At 48.2% G+C, this 18,771-nt stretch overlaps 1 protein-coding gene across 1 annotated transcript in view; it reads left to right on the top strand.

Annotated features, from left to right (window-relative positions):
• LOC126524711 (uncharacterized) overlaps positions 1-18,771 on the top strand; it is a 313,342-nt gene that overhangs the window by 224,275 nt on the left and 70,296 nt on the right. Inside the window, exon 16 of the mRNA XM_050172996.3 lies at positions 16,966-17,025. Within this exon, the coding sequence (XP_050028953.2) occupies positions 16,966-17,025 (60 nt within the window). The remainder of the gene's footprint in view (positions 1-16,965; positions 17,026-18,771) is intronic.

Here is an 18,771-nt window from a genome sequence, read left to right as displayed (position 1 = left end):
TCCGGAGTTCACCTATCTCAATTCTGTGGTCTAGAACTGCTGAAGGAACTCTCTCAGGGGTGACTTCAATTTCTTCTTCACCAATCTTGTATCCCCCTGATAGCCTTTGGAGGCATGGAACAACATACCCTCAAAAAAAAAGAGCTCCAAATTTTGGCAAAGCATTACAATCATACGATCATATTTATTAGCTATAAACCACTGATTTGGTGCCTGTATTCTTGCTTGGCGTTCTGTTCTTCGGGGTTTGATAATTTATGTAACTGGTGATAATTTTTATGCATGCTGTAAAAAAATTTCTTTCTGTTTTTAATGTGCATTCATCTGTTGCATTCATCATCTGCATTGATCCCCTTATGCTTCTACCGAATGTGCATTATATTTCGCATCCGGACCCATGCATCCACTAACATGCGACTATTGAGTCCAACAGTCTTCTGCGTATGCACTGTAACACCTATGATTATAATAATAAAGAAAGAAAGAAAGTTTACTGGAATGGAAAGGGAACAGTACAAATCACATTAAAGAAGAAAAGGCATGGCATATGTTGATCCTTGTGTAGCACCAGACAATGAATATTGTACTGGATAAGAAAAAGAAGCAGCGGGTAATTGCTCGCTTAGAAGACCGATAAACATACAGTGCGATGCAACTTGAGAAATCATGATATTGAAGCTTCGAAGACTCTAGAAGAATAGAAAAAGAAAACACTGAATCGTCGCGACGGCACATCACAAGTCGCCGTAGACGTCGAAGTCTCTAGCTATAGAAATTATTTTTGAACAGCTCTGATAGTGTACATGCAACAATGGTTGCTTGCGTAAGGTCAAATGCTCATATACTGCGGCATAAAGCTCACGGCACGGTGCGAAGACGCGCTCGCAGCGAAAGCGAAACATTGTGCGCGAACATGCATGCAGATGCGCAGTCGGTCACCGCGAACCCGTGCGATCGCTGTATTGAAGCTTCATTTTGTTATGCTCCATTTGGTTACACAGACGGCCCACTATAAGAACATATTTCACATACTTTTCTCTCAGCGATTGCCTACCTTTAACGCAAGAAACCAGTTCGGGGGAATCGATCGCGGCGACCGCGCGCAGTGTCCCAGCTTACCGTACGAGGTAAAGAGATAGCGTCTGTAAACCATTCTGTGCCTTCTGTTTGTCCAAGATTATTATGTTAAAGGTAAGATACTTCTGTCATTCCGAGAGTACTTGCAAAAATGTCCAGGAGCGCTCCCGCGTAGTATGTTTATTTAGCGCCGATAGCCAAACCTATGCGGAGCGTGCCGCGTTATCCCTCAGACTACGCAAGCGAGGCGCTTCCGACAGATGGCGACTCCGTAGGTACTTGCCCCCATAGAGTTTCTTACAATAAACTCTATGCTCGCCCTCAATACCGACATCGTTATAGTGACGGCCCCGTCGCTACAGTGTTGTTGTTAAGGTGATGGACCCGCTCACTGTAGTGCTGATGTTAAAGTACCGGGCCCCGTCACTGTAGTCACTACCTAAAAAAAATCGGCCGCATGTTACACTCTTGCAACAAGTGAAAGCGAAAGCCTACTCCAGACTTGGTAATGCGCCGTCTCTAATCCTCGCGTTGTTGCTTTTGCAGTTCGGTCTCTTCGGCTCATTTTCGACGCTTAGCTGCGGCCAGTGGCATAGTAACGGTGGGGGGGGGGGGGGGGGGGGGGGGAGGGTGCCAGTTGCCTGGTGGCGGGGGCACCAGGCAACTGGCGCAAATTTCGTCCTTGATTTTCTGGCAGTCTTTTGATGTCGCTTCATGTTGACCGGAGCAATTAGAACATTTTAGGGCAGTAGCATCGCAGCTATCATTTTGATGGGCCCCTCCACACCGTTGGCATGTTACGCCGGCCTTGCAAGCTGCGCTTACGTGTTTTATTTTGAAACACTTCCGACACTGCACCAGTTATGGCACGTAAGGGCGCACACGCTGTCTTACGTATTCTACTTCTACGTAGTCAGGTAATGTTTCAGAGTCAAAGACTATTTTAATAGAACGGGACTGACCGAAGCGGTGAATCTGCACTATTCGTGCGGTGAAATTCAAAAGCCTCTCGAGGTTAGTGCCTGCGATTTCTTTGTCCACGTCAGAGATAACGCCAGTCGAGTTTCCTTTTCCATACGCAAAGAAGGAGCGCACTGGGATGTTTCCTAGTAATTGTTCCCTTCATCCGAGAGGATGTTCCTCCTTGCGTTAGTTCTGATCTCGCTGACTTGGCCTGGCGCAATTCACTCAAAGTACTCTGTTAAGCTCTGCCTGTTCAAGCTATTCAGATCGTCGGTAGCTGTGGTAGGGACGTAAGCAACAGTGAATGACTGCTTAACAGTGCCTGGGCAACGATTCACTGTCTGTTGATGTCCTCCTGAGTTTTCTCTTCAAACGGCGACCTACGGCAAGTGTGAAATCGTTGTCCGATTCCATTTCTTCAACCGTTGAGCTGTCGGAAGATTCAAGGGCGATAGTGGAAGGGCCAGTGCGGTCCCTTGTCTTCGATGCAGCCAGTGGTGGACGACCAGGGTCAAACGCTTGGTTGGGATTCCTATCCCCCATCCCGGAGGATGACGTTAATTGTGCCCTTTGACAGCTTCTTATGTCGAAAAACGTCCGAAACACAGGAAGATGAAGAGACCACAGCTATAGGCGTCCTTCTTCCGAGGCACTTCTCAACATTTCTGGCATCAGCGTGGAGCAACGTAGGAGCGATCTCATCAAAGTGAGCAAGCACTGGAGCTGTCTGGAGATTTTGCCGCTAGTCGTTGAATGCACTTTGCTCTTCGTTGCCCCATACAAAAGCAACGTCGCCTCTCGTCAGGCGAGTTAACGGCGACGCAATGCGAGCAAGGTCTGCAATAAACCGCCGGTAATAGGCGCAGAGGCCGAGGAAGCGCCTGACAGTCTTTTTATCGGATGGTACGGGAAACTGTGCGAAGGCGGCAATTTTTTCAGGAACCGGGCGGACACCTGCGTGGCTGATGACGTGACCAAGACACTGTAGTTCCGCGAAGCCAAAGTGGCACTTCTCCGGCTTCGGGCTGAGGCCGGCGGACCGTATGGACTGCAGAACCGCTTCAAGCCGTTCGAGGTGTTCTTCAGACGTTGCGGAGAACACGGTGACGTCGTCGAGAGGCACTAAGCAGGTTTTCCACTTCAGACCCGAAAGTACAGCATCCATGAGGCGTTGGAACGTAGCAGGGCCAGAGCACAAGCCGAAAAGCAGGACCTTAAATTCGTATAGGCCGTCCGGCGTCACGAAAGCAGTTTGTTCACGGTGTCTGGGGTCTGCTTCAATTTGCCAATATCGGCTTTTTAAGTCCAATGAAGAGAAGTAACGTGCGTGTCGAAGCCTGTCGAGTGAATAATCTATACGGGGAAGCGGGTAAACGTCCTTCTTGATCACCTAATTCAGTTTTTGGTAGTCCGCACAGAAACGAAAACTGCCATCTGTTTTCTTGACTAGAACTACAGGAGATCCTCAAGGACTCGTTGATGGTTGGATCACGTCGTCTTCAAATATTTTGGTCACTTGTTGTATGGCTGCACGTTCTCCGGGGCCACACGATAAGCATTTTGGTGGATTTGTCTGGTCGCATCTTCTGTAATTATTCAGTGCTTTGTTTGAGGCGTCCGACTGACCCTGGACGTCGACGCAAAGTAGTCGTTGAACTTTGCCACTAGCGTAAGAATCCGTTCTCGTTCGTGCTGCAACAAAACAGTGATGACGTCAAGTACAGGAGCGGGGTATTGCACAGGTGCTTCTTCGAGTAGTGAACTGCAGCCGCGAACATCCGAAACGCCGTCAAAATAAGCCACAGCCGTGCCCTCGAGGAGGTGCCGTCGCTCTGTCCTAAAATTTGTTAGCAACAGGTTCGTGCACCCGTCGGTGACATTTACAATTAAAATATTTCCAGCATCCAGGAAGAACGATGAAAGCGGCCACGAAAGAAGAATCCCCGATTTTAATTCTAGCAGTAAATATTCCAGTAGGCATCAGAAATTGGCCGCCTGCCGTCCTTATGTGAGGTCCCGTCCATAGTATCTTTACTTTCTTCCGGCGGAGGACGAGTTCCTGACTTACTATACAGAAGTCGGCACCAGTGTCGGCTAACGCTGTCACCGGCTGCCTATCCACGAAAACATCAATGTCGGCGCTCACAGTTTCTTCGGTGCTTATCGGCTTCACGTCGTTCTGCAGCGACAGTGTTGGGGGCTTTTTATTGTCTTACCTGCAACCTTAGCCCCAGAGGTCGCCGCCTTCAGTTTCACTGACGGGGGCTGGGCGACCTTCGTCATCGGAGGTCAGCAAAAGCACGTCTAGTAGGTGAAGCCATCTGACATGGAGGGGTTGGGAAGTGCGACCGACGGCCGAAATCGGACCGGTCATTGGGCACAAATTCGTCACTCGGGTGTGCTATTGGAAGTCCTTCAAAAGCCGCGTCGTCGCGGCGTAGCATGGTGTTGTCATTTGCACGTCCAGCATAGGACCACAGACGAAGAGGTCGAAATGATATGTCACGATGCGAGCAATGACGGGAAATATGTCTGGCGCCTCCGCAGTAAAAACAGAGTGGGTGCCTATTGACAGTGCGCCATACGTTAGTTCTCAGAAATTGCGGGCGTCCCGTAGTGTCGTTTTGCGGCGTTTACCAAGGCGCGGCGAACGACGGCTGGCGTTATGACGGCAGCCGTATAACGACAGCGCGCCTCGAAGCCTCCTTTTGCGGCGGCGACCAAGGAGCGACTGTCGGAGTGTGGTGACACACGCGACAGTGTGTCAGCGTCTTCATGCTTGTGGCCGGACTTGTAAACGATGGTGACGTCAAATTCCTGTAGCCACAAGCTCCACAGTGCCACTCGTCCTGAAGGATTGCGTGTTTGCCAACGAACATAGGGCATGGTGGTCAGTCACCACTTTAAAAGGAGGGCTGTACAGATAAGGACGAAACTTTGTGATCGCCCACACAACCGCGAGACACTCTTTTTCTGTGGTAGAGTAGTTCGCCTCGGCACTCTTTCATTGCCGTTTTGACGTTGGACGAGTACTGCGCCGAGACCGATGTTACTGGCGTCAGTCTGTACCTGGGTGTCAGCGTCGTCGCCAAATTGTGCCAGGACGGGTGCTCACTGCATGCGTTGTCGTAGTTCAGCTAAAGCCACCTGTTGCTCATTGGTCCAGGCAAATGGCGTGCCAGGGGTTGCGTTATATGCCAGATGTCTTCAAAGAAACGGCGATAATACCCACACAAGCCTAGGAAACGCCGCACGGCCTTCCTGTCGGCCTGAGGAGGAAAAACGGTTACCGCGGCAAGCTTGTCGGGATCGGGTCGGACTGCTCTAGCGCTTACGACAAGAGATCACGTCCGCATCGCGTCTACCGTGCTCCGACGGCCCCTGCACTCATTAGGTGCCAACCTATGCCAACTATGCGGCGCTCTCTCCAGCCGTCAGCGCCCCTTCAGCTCCACCAGAAGAACACTCTTCAGTGGCTTCGTTGTCAGCGTTACTACGCTCCGCATCCTGCCAGACCCATTTGCTACAACTGTGGCTATCGAGGGCACATCTCCCGATTTTGTCGAAGGCGTCAATAAGATGAGCAACGTGGCTACGTACGTACAAGCGTCCATTCAGCATTGGGCTATCAGCGCACGTCTTACCGCCTCCTCTTATCACCGGTCACCTTCTTCTTCCTATCCTACTGATATGCCTGTGAATTCTCGTGCATCTCCCCGCACGTCGCCGTCTACATGTCGTCGTTCGCTGTCACCTCTCCGACCCGCTTCTCAGGTCACGAACGCCCCCTCGGAAAATTCCCCGATGCAGTTTTAGGAGGCGAAACTGCATCCAGTGGACAGCCTACAATTCCTCCGGAGCGGCCATCCAACTTGTTGACAGTGCTTGTAGAAGGTGTATACGTCGAAGCTTTCGTTGATACAGGCACTGCCATATCGATTATTTGTGCTGACTTTTGTACGCGCCCCCGAAAATTTACCACGTCTTGCTCCGGCCCTTCTCTCCCTGCCGCGACCAACGCTATTATTCGTCCAATCCTGCCGTGCACTGTTTGTGTGTTCATTGAGGGAATTCGTCACCACATTGATTTTGCGGCATTTCGTGAGTACCCATGAACTTATCTTAGGGCGTGAGTTATCTTTCGCGTCCGCTTCTATCTCTTGTCGTCAGGGCCTCATACAACTGGATGCCACAGGCACTTCTCTTCCTAACCATGAAGAATGCATTCGTCTCGTCACCTCCTCGGATTACGTTCTTTCGCCATCTAGAGAAGTGATTATAAGTGTCAACTCCTGAAATATTGTGGATAGCAACGTATTCATTCTGCATTGCGGCCATACCCTATCTCGAGGGATTCTGATTACCCCTGGCCTTATTCTCTTCTCTGAGGGGTCTGCATTGCTTAGCACCTTAAACCAAACTCCCGAACTCCCGAACTCGTGGATCAACTGTCACTTGCGCTGTTGACACTCATCCCGCTGCACTTGTCACACTTTCGATAGTGCCACCCGAGTCAATTTCGCCGCCAACTAATGCCTCTTCCACACCATTGTTGGCAACCATAAGCCCTGACCTAACGCCTGCCGAGAGTCAAGATCTCCTCTCACTATGGAACAAACACCGTTCCTTGTTCAACATCAATTCGCCCGTCCACAGTATCACTGCCACCGCTACTCAGCACATGGAGACTGATGGCTCCCGCATTGTTCAGCGGCGCCCATATCCCATGTCTCTTACAGAGCGCGATATCATCAATAAAAACGTATCATACATGCTTAGACGAAATGTCATACGTCCTTCCTCGAGTCCCCAGTTGTTCTAGTGCAGAAGAAAGACGGCTGAGTGCGTTTTCGCGTCGATTACCGTGCGCTGAACAAAATCACGTGCAAAGATGTTTACCCCCTGCCACGGATCAACGATGCACAAGATTCGCTCCGCGTCGCCAAACATTTTTCTAGCCTTGATCAGGCTACTGGAAAATACTCATGTCCGAATCTGACAAAGAAGGAACGGTGTTTGCTACCCCTGACGGGCTCTACGAGTTCAGTGTGATGCCTTTTGGACTCTGCAATTCGCATGTCACCTTCGAGCGCATGATCGATAATGTCCTGCGTGGTTTGAAATGGAAAACCTGCCTGTGCTATCTCGACGGCATGGTAGTGTTTTCAATAACGTTCTCACAATATTTGCAACGTCTTGATGAAGCCCTTGCCTGTCTTAAAAACGCTGGCCTGCAGCTATACAAAAAAGATGCAGTTTCGCCAGCAACACCATAAAAGTTCTGGGGCACACGGGTCAGCAAAGAGGGTATTTGGACGGACCCTGAGAAGCTTGCTGCTGTCCTCGAATTTCGCCGTGCACTGCGTCAAAAAGACCTGCGGCGTTTTCCCGGATTTGCTTCTTAATTCCGGTGTTTCATGCGCAACGTCGCTGCGTTTGCGTCCCCGCTTCATCAACTCCTCGATAGTAATGCGCCCTTCCACTGGCCCGACAAATGTGAACGTGCTTTCCTGGCTTTGAAACATGCCCTGACGTCAGACTCAGTACTATGCCACTTCGATGCGACCGCGCCCAGCATCCTTCACACTGACGCTAGCCGTCATGGTCTGGGTGCCATTCTAATGCAACGTGTCAACACGTTCCGCGAACCAGTAATTGCTTACGCTAGTCGTACACTAACCACAACTGTGAATTACACCGTAACCAAGCAGGATTGCCTTGCTGTTGTTTAGGCAGTGCAAAAATTTCGCCCATATCTTCACGGCTGCCATTTTACATTCGTTACCGACCATAACGCCCTGTGCTAGTTCTCATCGCTAAAGAATTTATCGGGTCGCCTTGGTCGTTGGGTGCTTCGCTTACAGGAGCACTACGTCGATGTCACCTACAGGGCTGGAAAGAAGCATCAAGATGCCGATGCTCTATCTCGCTACCCTCTGCCGAACTATGACAATTCACCATCGCATCTCCGTACTAGTGTACGTCCCGAGTCCTCTTCATCAACTTTACCCATCGCAACCCTCGATTCGCTAAGACCCAACAGCCCATCTGTCCTTCTGTCCCAACATTGTGCCGACCCCCACTGCCGAACTATTCTCCAATGTATGGAAGGTTCTTCGTCACCTCCGAACGCCCGACTTTGCCGACAACTTAATTAATTCAAGCTGCACAATGGGGCTTTAAATCGCTACACTTATCACGTCGATGGCAACAAATGGGTCCCGGTCGTACCACGTTCTCTGCAACGTGAGGTGCTCGAAGCCTTTCACGATCATCCGACGGCCGGTCATCTAGACTACCACAAGCCTAAACACAGAATACGAAGTCGCTGCTCCTGGCCTGGCCTGTCTTCAGCCGCTCCGAAGTACGTTGCATCCTGCATTCATTGTCAAAGCCGCAAATGTCCGACGACAGCTCCTTTTGGCTCTTTACAACCTCTGCCTTGTCCCGCTTCGCCTTTCGAAGTACTCGGAATAGACTTGTACAGTCCTCTTCACACGACCTCACATGGCAATCGTTGGATTGTAACCGCCGTAGACCATCTAACACGCTACGCGGATACAGCTTCTCTACCATCGGGGACTGCATGCTGAAGTCGCCGATTTCTTTCTACACAACATTTTCTTACGCCATGGCGTGCTCTCCTCAGCGACCACTGCAGAGTCTTCCTCTCTTCTATCATTATCGAAGTTCTGCGCGCCTCTAAAACAATTCACGAGACGGCTTCCAGCTACCATCCGCAGACCAACGGCTTGACGGAGCGTTTTCATCGTACCCTCTCCGAAATGATCGCGAAGTACATCCGCCCCGACCACATGAACTGGGATGCAATCCTGCCGTTCGTGACATTCGCCTATAACACGACTAACGTACCACCGTCTTTTCGCCTTTTTTCTCGCCTATGGGCGCTCACCAATTTTCGTTCTTGATGTATCAATCCTTTCTACTCCTGTACCCCCAGCAGCTCCTTTCTCGGAACAGCTTCTGTCTCTCCTCGCGCACTGCTGTCGCCCTCACCCTCCTTAACACCGGCATCTCCCAGGACGCTCGCAAGTCTTGTTACGACTGGACTCACCGTGCTGTGACTTTTTCTCCTGGCGACGAAGTTCTTTGGACTCCTGTGCGCGTTCCCGGCTTATGCGAAAAATCTCTCACACGTTTTATTGGAAATTACACGGTCATTGAGCAGACACCCCCTGTCAATTACCGCTTTTCGCCCCTTAGAACGCCGTCCGTTTACCGTTGCCCTCGGACAGAGATAGTGCATGTCTCTCGCTTAAAGCCATATACTCGACGCATTTCATAATACTTCCGCGCAACCAGGTGGCCACTTCTACAGCACGAGGAAATTAATGTGAGCTTAACACATGCCTGACTTTCAACTTCATAATCTCCACATATAATCTTCCATTGTACATCTTCTTGTACAGCTTGATCCTTGTCGTAGTAGCACGAGCTCGGCTGGAATAAAGCGGTTCCTTACAATATCATTTCAAATGTATCGCAAAATAAAATCTGCGTAATCAACTATATATATTGCGTTGATGCAAAAATATTCAAAGTGCCCGAAGACGTTATAGGACGTCAAGGTTTCTAACAGAGCCGTCATGTAGGGGCAATGTTTTAAACTGCGTGATTTATTTACAATGTACTTTTGTTTGAACTGCTCAAAAGAAACAGCTTCGCTAGAAATTAGGTTGTGATTCGGCAGTCACACAAGCCGGCAGTGTTTCATTTTATTATTTTTTTCAAAGTAAGGGCTATTCCTTTCACAAAATGCTGCAGGTGGTAACGCATTCCACTCATTGGTGGTCAGAGGAAGAAGGAAGTGCTTGAGAAGATTGATGCGTGCGAAGTAGGTTGTAAGTACGCGAGCTTGCGTATGTCTGTCTACAAGCTCGTTGGACTTGGAGGGCCTCTCATAGAAAATTTTGGTCATGCCGACGCGGATACAGCTTCTCTACCATCGGGGACTGCATGCTGAAGTCGCCGATATCTTTATACACAACATTTTCTTACGCCATGGCATGTTCTCCTCAGTGACCACGGCAGAGTCTTCCTCTCTTCTATCTTTATCGAAGTTCTGCGCGCCTCTAACACAATTCACAAAACGACTTACAGTTACCATCCGCAGACCAACGGCTTGACGGAGCGTTTTCATCGTACCCTGTACGAAATGACTGCGAATTACATCCGCCCCGACCACATGAACTGGGATGCAATCCTGCCGTTCGTGACATTCGCCTATAAGACGACTGACGTACCACCGGCTTTTCGCCGTTTTTCCTCGCCTATGGCCGCTCACCAAGTTTCGTTCTTGATGTATCGATCCTTTCTACTCCTGTACCACCAGCAGCTCCTTTCTCGGAACAGCATCTGTTTCTCCTCGCGTACTGCCGTCGCCTCAACCTCCTTAACACCGGCATCTCCCAGGACGCAGATTTCCGAAGGTGAGCGTCACCGCCACCATAGACGATCTCTCCACTTGCCCCGTCTAGCCTCCGCAACCAAAATTCCTTCCCTGCGTCCTCCCATATCGGAGCCGAAGGATCACGTGACGAATACGTCATGGTCCCCGCCTCTCTTTTTCTCGCTCTCAAGCGATGAGTGCGAGCGTGTTAGATGGTCTACGGCGGTTACAATCCAACCATTGCCATGTGAGGTCGTGTGAAGAGGACCGTACAAGTCTATTCCGAGTACTTCGAAAGGCGAAGCGGGACAAGGCAGAGGTTGTAAAGAGCCAGAAGGAGCTGTCGTTGGAGATTTACGGCTTTGACAATGAATGCAGGATGCAACGTACTTCGGAGCGGCTGAAGACAGGCCAGGCCAGGAGCAGCGACTTCGTATTCTGTGTTTAGGCTTGTGGTAGTCTAGATGACCGGCCGTCGGACGATCGTGAAAGGCTTCGAGCACCTCACGTTGCAGAGAACGTGGTACCACAGGGACCCATTTGGTGCCATCGACGTGATAAGTGTAGCGATTTAAAGCCCCGTGTCCTCTAAGGAGTGTTCTGTAAGAACTTTTGGAAATAGTTCATTAATAGGAGAAATATAACTATTTCAAGTGTCGCTAACCCATGGTTTCCGAAGGTGGGCGTCACCGCCACCATAGACGATCTCTCAACTTGCCCCTTCTAGCCTCTGCAACCAAAATTCTTTCCCTGCATCCTCCCATATCGGAGCCGAAGGATCGCGTGACGAATACGTCATGGCCCCCGCCTCTTTTTTTCTCGCTCTCTAGCGCTTCCGCTGAGTGGCGCACTTCCGCTGACGGTCTCGCGCGCAAGCTGTTGCGTTTGTTTCGTTTCAGGCAACGGACGATTTTGTGCGCCCTGCACGAGGATACCTCATTAGCGGTATGACTCAGTGGTAAAATCACGAGCTCTGAGGCAGACGCGAGAGGATGAAAGAGCTTGATCGCGGCGCTGGAACAGGATAGAAAATTGCGTAGTTTCGTTCTCCGAGCGCGACTGCTCGACGTGGGATCAAGCAGACAGAGCGGAAGTACCTATCTTTTGCTACGGCATGAAGTAAAACGAAAACGCGCAGCTATTTGGTTTATACGTTTCATTATTTTTCTAAACTTTAATTTGTCTATTGAAGTAACGGATGGATGGATGGATAAAAACCTTTAATTAATGTCCTGAGGTACGCGACTCAGCGCGCTGTGGGCCGCTCCCACGTTGGGACAGTCAGTCCATGCCTGACCGCCGCATCGTGGGCCCTCTGGACAGCCCATAGTTGCGCCCCGGCATCGGGGCTCTTGATAGCGGAGAGCCACTTGTCCTCATTGATTTGTTCTGTGCCTCGTAACGAGGGGCAACACCAGAGCATATGGTCTAGGCTAGCGATGTCATTGCAGTGCCTGCAAGAACTAGTGGCATAGGTGTCGGGATAAAGCTTGTGGTATAAAGTAGGGCTGGGATACGAGCCTGTTTGCAATAATCTGAGGGTCAATGCCTGCGCTCTATTTAACTTCTTGTGAGGAAGGGGAAAGTCTCTCCTGCCGAGATAAAAGTGCTGAGCAATTTCATTGTATGTGGTCGGTTGATCTCTGTTCTTCACCACTGCGGGCTGGCGTTGGAGTTCTCCATGGTCGCGGAAAGCGAGACCTCACGCCTTGGAGTGGGCCAGCTCGTTGAGGTTTGTGGGGCATCCCATGATGGATCCAATGTGAGCGGGGAACCACGTGAGGGTATGGGTGGCGATGCTTTTGCCGTCGAGGATGCGACAGGCTTCCTTACACACAGCGCCAAAGCTGAAGTCGCGGATGGCTGCCCTGGAGTCGCTGAAGATATTAGCATGTTTGTCGTCCAGGAGGGTCAAGGCAATGGCCACTTGCTCGGCCGCACGCGATGACGTGCTTCGTACTGAAGCGGCGGTAGTGTCGATCAACCACCCCTGTGGTTGATCGACACTACCGTGAAATTGTTGCTGTTGTCATACTGGGCCGCGTCGACGAAGCAGCTGCCGCCAGGGAGTTCTGTCGCGCGGCGTAGGAGCGCCACCACCCTGGCCTTCCTTCTTTCTACGTTGCGCTCGGGACGCATATTGCCGGGGCGGGCGATATGATGATGTTATCTTTCTGCTCTTTCGGAAGGCCCTGGTAGGCGTCGACAGTGGCCGGCGAGACGCCCATCTCTATTAGGAGTCGTCTGCCTGCCCTGGTGCCGGAGAGCCTGAGGATCTGTGCCCTTTCTTGTGCTTCTGCAATTTCTTCCAGGGTATTATGAATACCCAACTGCAGGAGTCGGTCGGTGCGTGTGTAGTTGGGTAGTCCGAGCTCGCTCTTGATCCCCCTCCTTATCATGGCATTTAGCTTGTCTCGCTCGGCCCTCTTCCCGACGTGCATGGCCGCTACGTACGTGAAATGGCATAACAAGAAATCGGGGACTAGCCTTATCAGATTCTCTTCGTTCAGGCCTCTCCTTCTGTCAGCTACCCGCCTGATTAGACCGATGACGCTATCCGTCTTCTTTGCTAGTTTGTGAATGGTGATGCTATTCGTGCCCGCCCCTTCGAGTGTCATTCCCAAGATTCTAATGGACGCGACTTTGGGAATGGGATCTCCGCACTTGGTGTAGAGATTAATGTCAATTTCAGTGGGGGGTTTCCAGTCATGTGGCTTGCGGCCCTTTCTAGTTGGGCTGTAGAGAAGGAGCTCCGATTTCTTTAGGGAGCACCGGGTCAAAAACAAATAACTGATGTCTTGAAAAATCCTCGAAGTCACGTGTCACTGCGAGTGACGTCGCAATACTGCCATCAACGTGACGTAGGCGCAGTTGTGCGATTGACGTCGACTGTCCGGCTCGGAGCGCGGCGCCCGCGAGGGCAAATGGCGTGTGGTACGAAATTTAAGCTCTTTCTGTGGCGTGTCGGGGTGTAATACTTAGCAGACACGATCGTTAGCGCGCATTGCATGCACTGCACTTGTAAGCTCAAAATGGCCAGACCTGGTGAGGGGCTCTTTAAGCTTCGAGGCGAATGTTAAGTTTACGGAAATAAAGTGAGTGCTTAAGTGTACGGAAATAAAGCGAGCCCTTAACTTAGTAAGAACTGTTCATCTTTACTCTAAGTCAGAGATGTCGTTAGTAGCCATGAATGTCGATGTTTAGGCTTTCCTCTAGTAACAGCTGAAGACGAACAGTTTTCCGTTGCATCATTTCTAATTTTCTAAAGCTTTTATGAGATGTGGGTCCCTAACGGTACGCGCAGTTTATAATATTGGTTTTATTAAATAGTGATAGGCCAATAGTGCACGGTGTATGTGCAGTTTTTAGTTAGTGCCATAAAAATTCAAGCATTTTAGAGGCAGATGAGCAGGTTTTCTTATTATGGCTCGACTACATTAGTTTCTAGTGTGCATCATATTCCTCGTGGTCTAAGGCATCGACTGTAGAAAGCAGTCTTCTAGTGTTCACAGGACAGGCACTTGATGACTTGGTTGCATACCGACATTACTAATGATGAACTTCTTCGCAACAGTAACAAATGTAACATTTAAAGGCATGACCGCAGTGGGAAGAGGGGTGGTAGTGTCCTGATTGCTGTAAAAACCTCCATTTCATCCTTTCTAGTAGACACAAATTGCCCTGCTGAAATAGTTTGGGTCGCATGGGCAACAGCCTCTACCCGTGTCCTAGTGGGTACATGTTATCGGCCGCCCGACGCTGACCACTCGTTTCGCGATGTACTACGTGAACGCATTGCATGTGCTACACAACAATGTTCCACGGCTGCAGTTTATCTCCTGCGAGACTTTAATTTTGCACTTATTGATTGGCCAAATCTGACATCATCATTCCGCTCCTCTGGTGAATTTATTAGCTTAACACTAGATTATAATCTAACCCAGACAGTCGATCAACACACCCGTGGTTCCAACATCCTAGATTTAGTAGTAACTACCTCACCTGATACCGCCGGGCCTATTGCTTACATTGATGGCTTGAGCGATCACAAAATTCTTCAATTAGACATTAATATTCCAGAAACTTTCTATCGGGCTCAGACTAAAAGTATTAGAAATTGCAATAGAGTCGACTACAAAAATATTAATGCTGAATTGGCTATCCTTCTTAGTGAAGAGCTTCTGCCTATCTTTAATTCAAGATCGGTAAACGACAGCTGGGAACAGTTTAAGCAAAAATTACCAGCTCTGGTAGCAAATTACGTGCCAAAAATCGTTATAGCAAATGATAGATCTAATGCTTGGTTTGCTAAGCACCTTCGAACATTAAGAAACAAGAAGAAGCGTCTGTATCAGGCGGCCAGAAGAGACAATCAAGCCTCATCTTGGGCAGCATACAATGATTTTCTAAAATTTTACTGCAAAGAGCTACGCGCAGCCAAAGACAAATATTTCTCACGTGATCTGGCATCCCTTTTAATCAATAACCCCAGAAAATTCTGGCAAATCATATCACCAGGTAACACTGTCCGCAATATTGTGCTACATGATGACGGTGAAAGCCCTTTGTTTGACGTGGATTGTCCAGTAGCGTTTAACCTTTTTTTCACATCTGTTTTTACACAGGAAGGCTGTTCCACTGTTCCCATAGTTCCCGACTTTGAATATCCTTTTATGTAACCAATAGATATTAGAGCAGATGGCATTTCGTCTTTAATAAATAATCTGAAATTATCCACATCTTTCGGTATAGACAATATCAACTCAAAAATAGTAAAAAATACCGTTACAATTTCAAGCCAAACTTTGTGTCATATCTTTAGGAAATCCTTATCATCTGGCGAACTACCCCTGGACTGGAAAATTGCAACGGTTACCCTGTATTCAAAGGGGATAACAAGTACTCTCCGCGAAAAGACCGTCCCATCTCATTAACATGCATCTGCTGTAAACTACTGGAACATATCCTAGCATCGCATATCTGCCGCCATTTAGAATCAAACGACTGTTTTTATGTTAACCAGCATGGATTCAGAAAAAGCATATCATATGAAACTCAGTTGCTCGAACTTACAACAGAATTACATTCCAGCATGAATAACAAACAACAGACTGACTGTGTATTCTTAGATTTTTCGAAAGCATTTGATCGCACTCGTCGCTCATTGTCGCCTAATTCCGAAAATACCTGCGCTTCGACTGGATTCATTAACTTTATCTTCGCTCCGAAACTTTCTCTCCTTGCGGCAGCAGTTCACTGTTGGTAATAACTACTCATCGCTTATTTCTGACGTTACTTCTGGCGTACTGCAATGCAGTGTCCTTGTTCCTCTTCTTTTCTTAATTTTCATTAATGACCTTCCACAAGACATATCACCGCACATATGGCTTTTCGCAGACGATTGCATTTTATACCGTACGATAAAAACATCTGATGACCATTTAGTATTGCAGAACGATCTTAACCTTGTCAGTTCCTGGTGCAGTACGTGGCAGATGACCCTGAACTCAGACAAATGTAAAGTTATGTCCTTCCCGCGAAAACATTCAAACTCTCGCTTTTCTTACGTCCCAACTAACACCACCGTACCTCCCACATCGTCCTACAAGTACCTTGGCATTGAACTTACAACCCATCTTTCTTGGAGTACAGCCATAACAGCTATCTGCGCAAGAGCTTCAAAAGCTCTGGGTTATCTTCGACGGCACTTGCGTAAATCCCCTTCTACAGTTCGTAAATTAGCATATCAGGCTTTTGTTCGCCCACAGTTAGAATTTGCGTCATCAGTATGGTCACCACATCAAAATTATTTAGTTGCTCTGCCGGAATCAATTCAAAACAGAGCATCGCGCTTCATCGCAAGCAACTACGACAGAACTTGCAGCGTAACTAAGATTAAAGCAGATATTTCGCTCCAGCCACTTGAAACTCTTCGCACGATAAGTCTTCTTTGCCTTTTCCATAGATACGTTCATGGTAATCAACCTCGTGTGTTGCCGCTTGAAGTACCAGCGCGCACGTCATGTCACCTTAACAATAGCCATAGTTTCATGCGCATATTCGGCAATACACTGTCATTTAACGCATCAGCACTGCCACGTGCGATAACCGTATGGAAAAGTCTTCCTGATAACATTTCGTGCTTAACAAGTCGTGACGCCTTTCGCGAAGTATTGCAAAGCTTCCTGTAGAAACATTGCATAAGGATGTTATTGACCTGCTTTCCTTTCCTGTTTTCCACACTTGTATTTTTGCATTTTTTGTGTATTGAGTATATTACTGTGTTTATGCTGTCTAACGCTTAGCCTAGACAAACATTTCTTGAATTTTGCTTTACTGATGTTGTGACGGCCTATATTGATATTTATAGTGTTTACTCCTGTTAAAACGCTTACTTTGTACCCCCCTTACCCAATGCCCTTAAATGTACCTGTAAGGTATGTTAAATTTAAAAAAAAGTAGTGCACTGTGTCTCGTCGTTATAATGATTGAGCACGAACATCACGTCTTCACAGTGAGGTGCGCTACAAGGGCCTGGTGTTCAGGACCGGCCTCGTCACGGGGGCTTCAGACAAGTAAGCAGTCTCGTCTAATAGAGAAGTTGTAGGAGTCACCCAAAATTTCACTGAATGGCTCTCATGCATGTCTTAATACTGCGATGCCCAACCTTACGCTGGACTTACCATACCTAAATGTAAACAAGTCAATGTTTCTTTTTTGAGACTACACAACTGCCATTAGGAAAAGCATACAGCAAATGGCTGAGTTCAAGTGGCTGATGAGTTCTATAGAGATTGATACAGTACCAGTGGAACCCACGACGATTATGGAAGAGAGAATAGTCTAGAGGAATTTCACATCCCACACGTAATGCCGGAAGAAGTAAAGAAAGCCTTAGGAGCTATGCAAAAGGGGAAGGCAGCTGGGGAGGATCAAGCAACAGCAGATTAGTTGAAGGATGGTGGGCAGGTTGTTCTAGAAAACTGGCCCCCTTGTATACGCAATGCCACTTGACCTCGAGCGTACCGGAATCTTGGAAGAACGCTAACAGAATCCTAATCCATAAGAAAGGGGACGCCAAAGACTTGCAAAATTATAGACCGATCAGCTTACTGTCCGTTGCGTACAAAGTATTTACTAAGGTAATCGCAAATAGAATGAGGAACACCTTAGACTTCTGTCAACCAAAGGATCAGGCAGGATTTCGTAAAGGCTACTCAAATATATACCATATTCACACTATCAATGAGGTGATAGAGAAATGTGTGGAATATGACCAACCCTTATATATAGCTTTCATTGATTACGAGAAAGTGTTTGATTCAATCGAAACCTCAGCAGTCATGGAGGCATTACGGAATCAGGGTGTAGACGAGCCGTATGTAAAAATACTGAAAGATATCTATAGCGGCTCCACAGCCACCGTAGTCCTCCATAAAGAAAGCAACAAAATTCCAATTGAGAAAGGCGTCAGGCAGGGAGATACGATCTCTCCAATGCTATTCACAGTATGTTTAGAGGAGGTATTCAAAGACCTGGATTGGGAAGAATTGGGGATAAGAGTTAATGGAGAATACCTTAGTAACTTGCGATTCACTGATGATATTGCCTTGCTTAGTAACTCGTGCTCCTGTGATCTGGCTCCTGTGGTTGGAGCCAGATCTGCTCCAACCACAGGTAGCCAATTTGGCCTCCGCTGCAGCCCAAATGTAGCGAAATGCGAAAATTTTGGGTAGCCCAAAAGGAGCCAAAAAGCTTTGTCTTTCTGTGGTCATTTCTTAAGCATATTGAATTAATTTTCGGCAAGAATACCTACATATAAATTTTTCCACGCATGGCCACGCGCATGGTAAAGGAGGACATGCGGCACGGAAAACGGATGCTCCACAAGCGCAAGAAGTGCAGAAACGCACGCATGCAGGCAAATTTATGATAAGGCAAATGCGATCATCATTGCAAACGCACTGTTTTATTTTTCCCAGAGCACCAAAAAATCACGAAAAGAACAACACACAAATAGCACCGCGCAATAAATGCGCTAAGCAATGGCATGCATTCAGACGTTCAGTATTATTGGTAGCTTACAGCTCATGATAATTTCGCGTAACACCATACCAATGCACTAAACAAAAAAACTACAAAAAATTGCAAGACCAAGTCGTGCGGTTGGTACAAAATCTAGTACAATATATAGACATAAAAAAGTATGTTGTTATTATTAAGCATCACAAGTTTATTGCTAGGTGGAACTGCTTGGTCCACACGAAATATCAAAGCTGAAGCTGGAGAAAAATTCTTGGCCCGGTTTAATATCCTTGCAG

This window comes from Dermacentor andersoni, chromosome 3 (genome assembly GCF_023375885.2).
Source record: "Dermacentor andersoni chromosome 3, qqDerAnde1_hic_scaffold, whole genome shotgun sequence".
Taxonomy (NCBI): domain Eukaryota; kingdom Metazoa; phylum Arthropoda; class Arachnida; order Ixodida; family Ixodidae; genus Dermacentor; species Dermacentor andersoni.
Note: the sequence above shows the minus strand (reverse complement) of the source record. Positions and strands in the feature narration are given on the sequence as shown.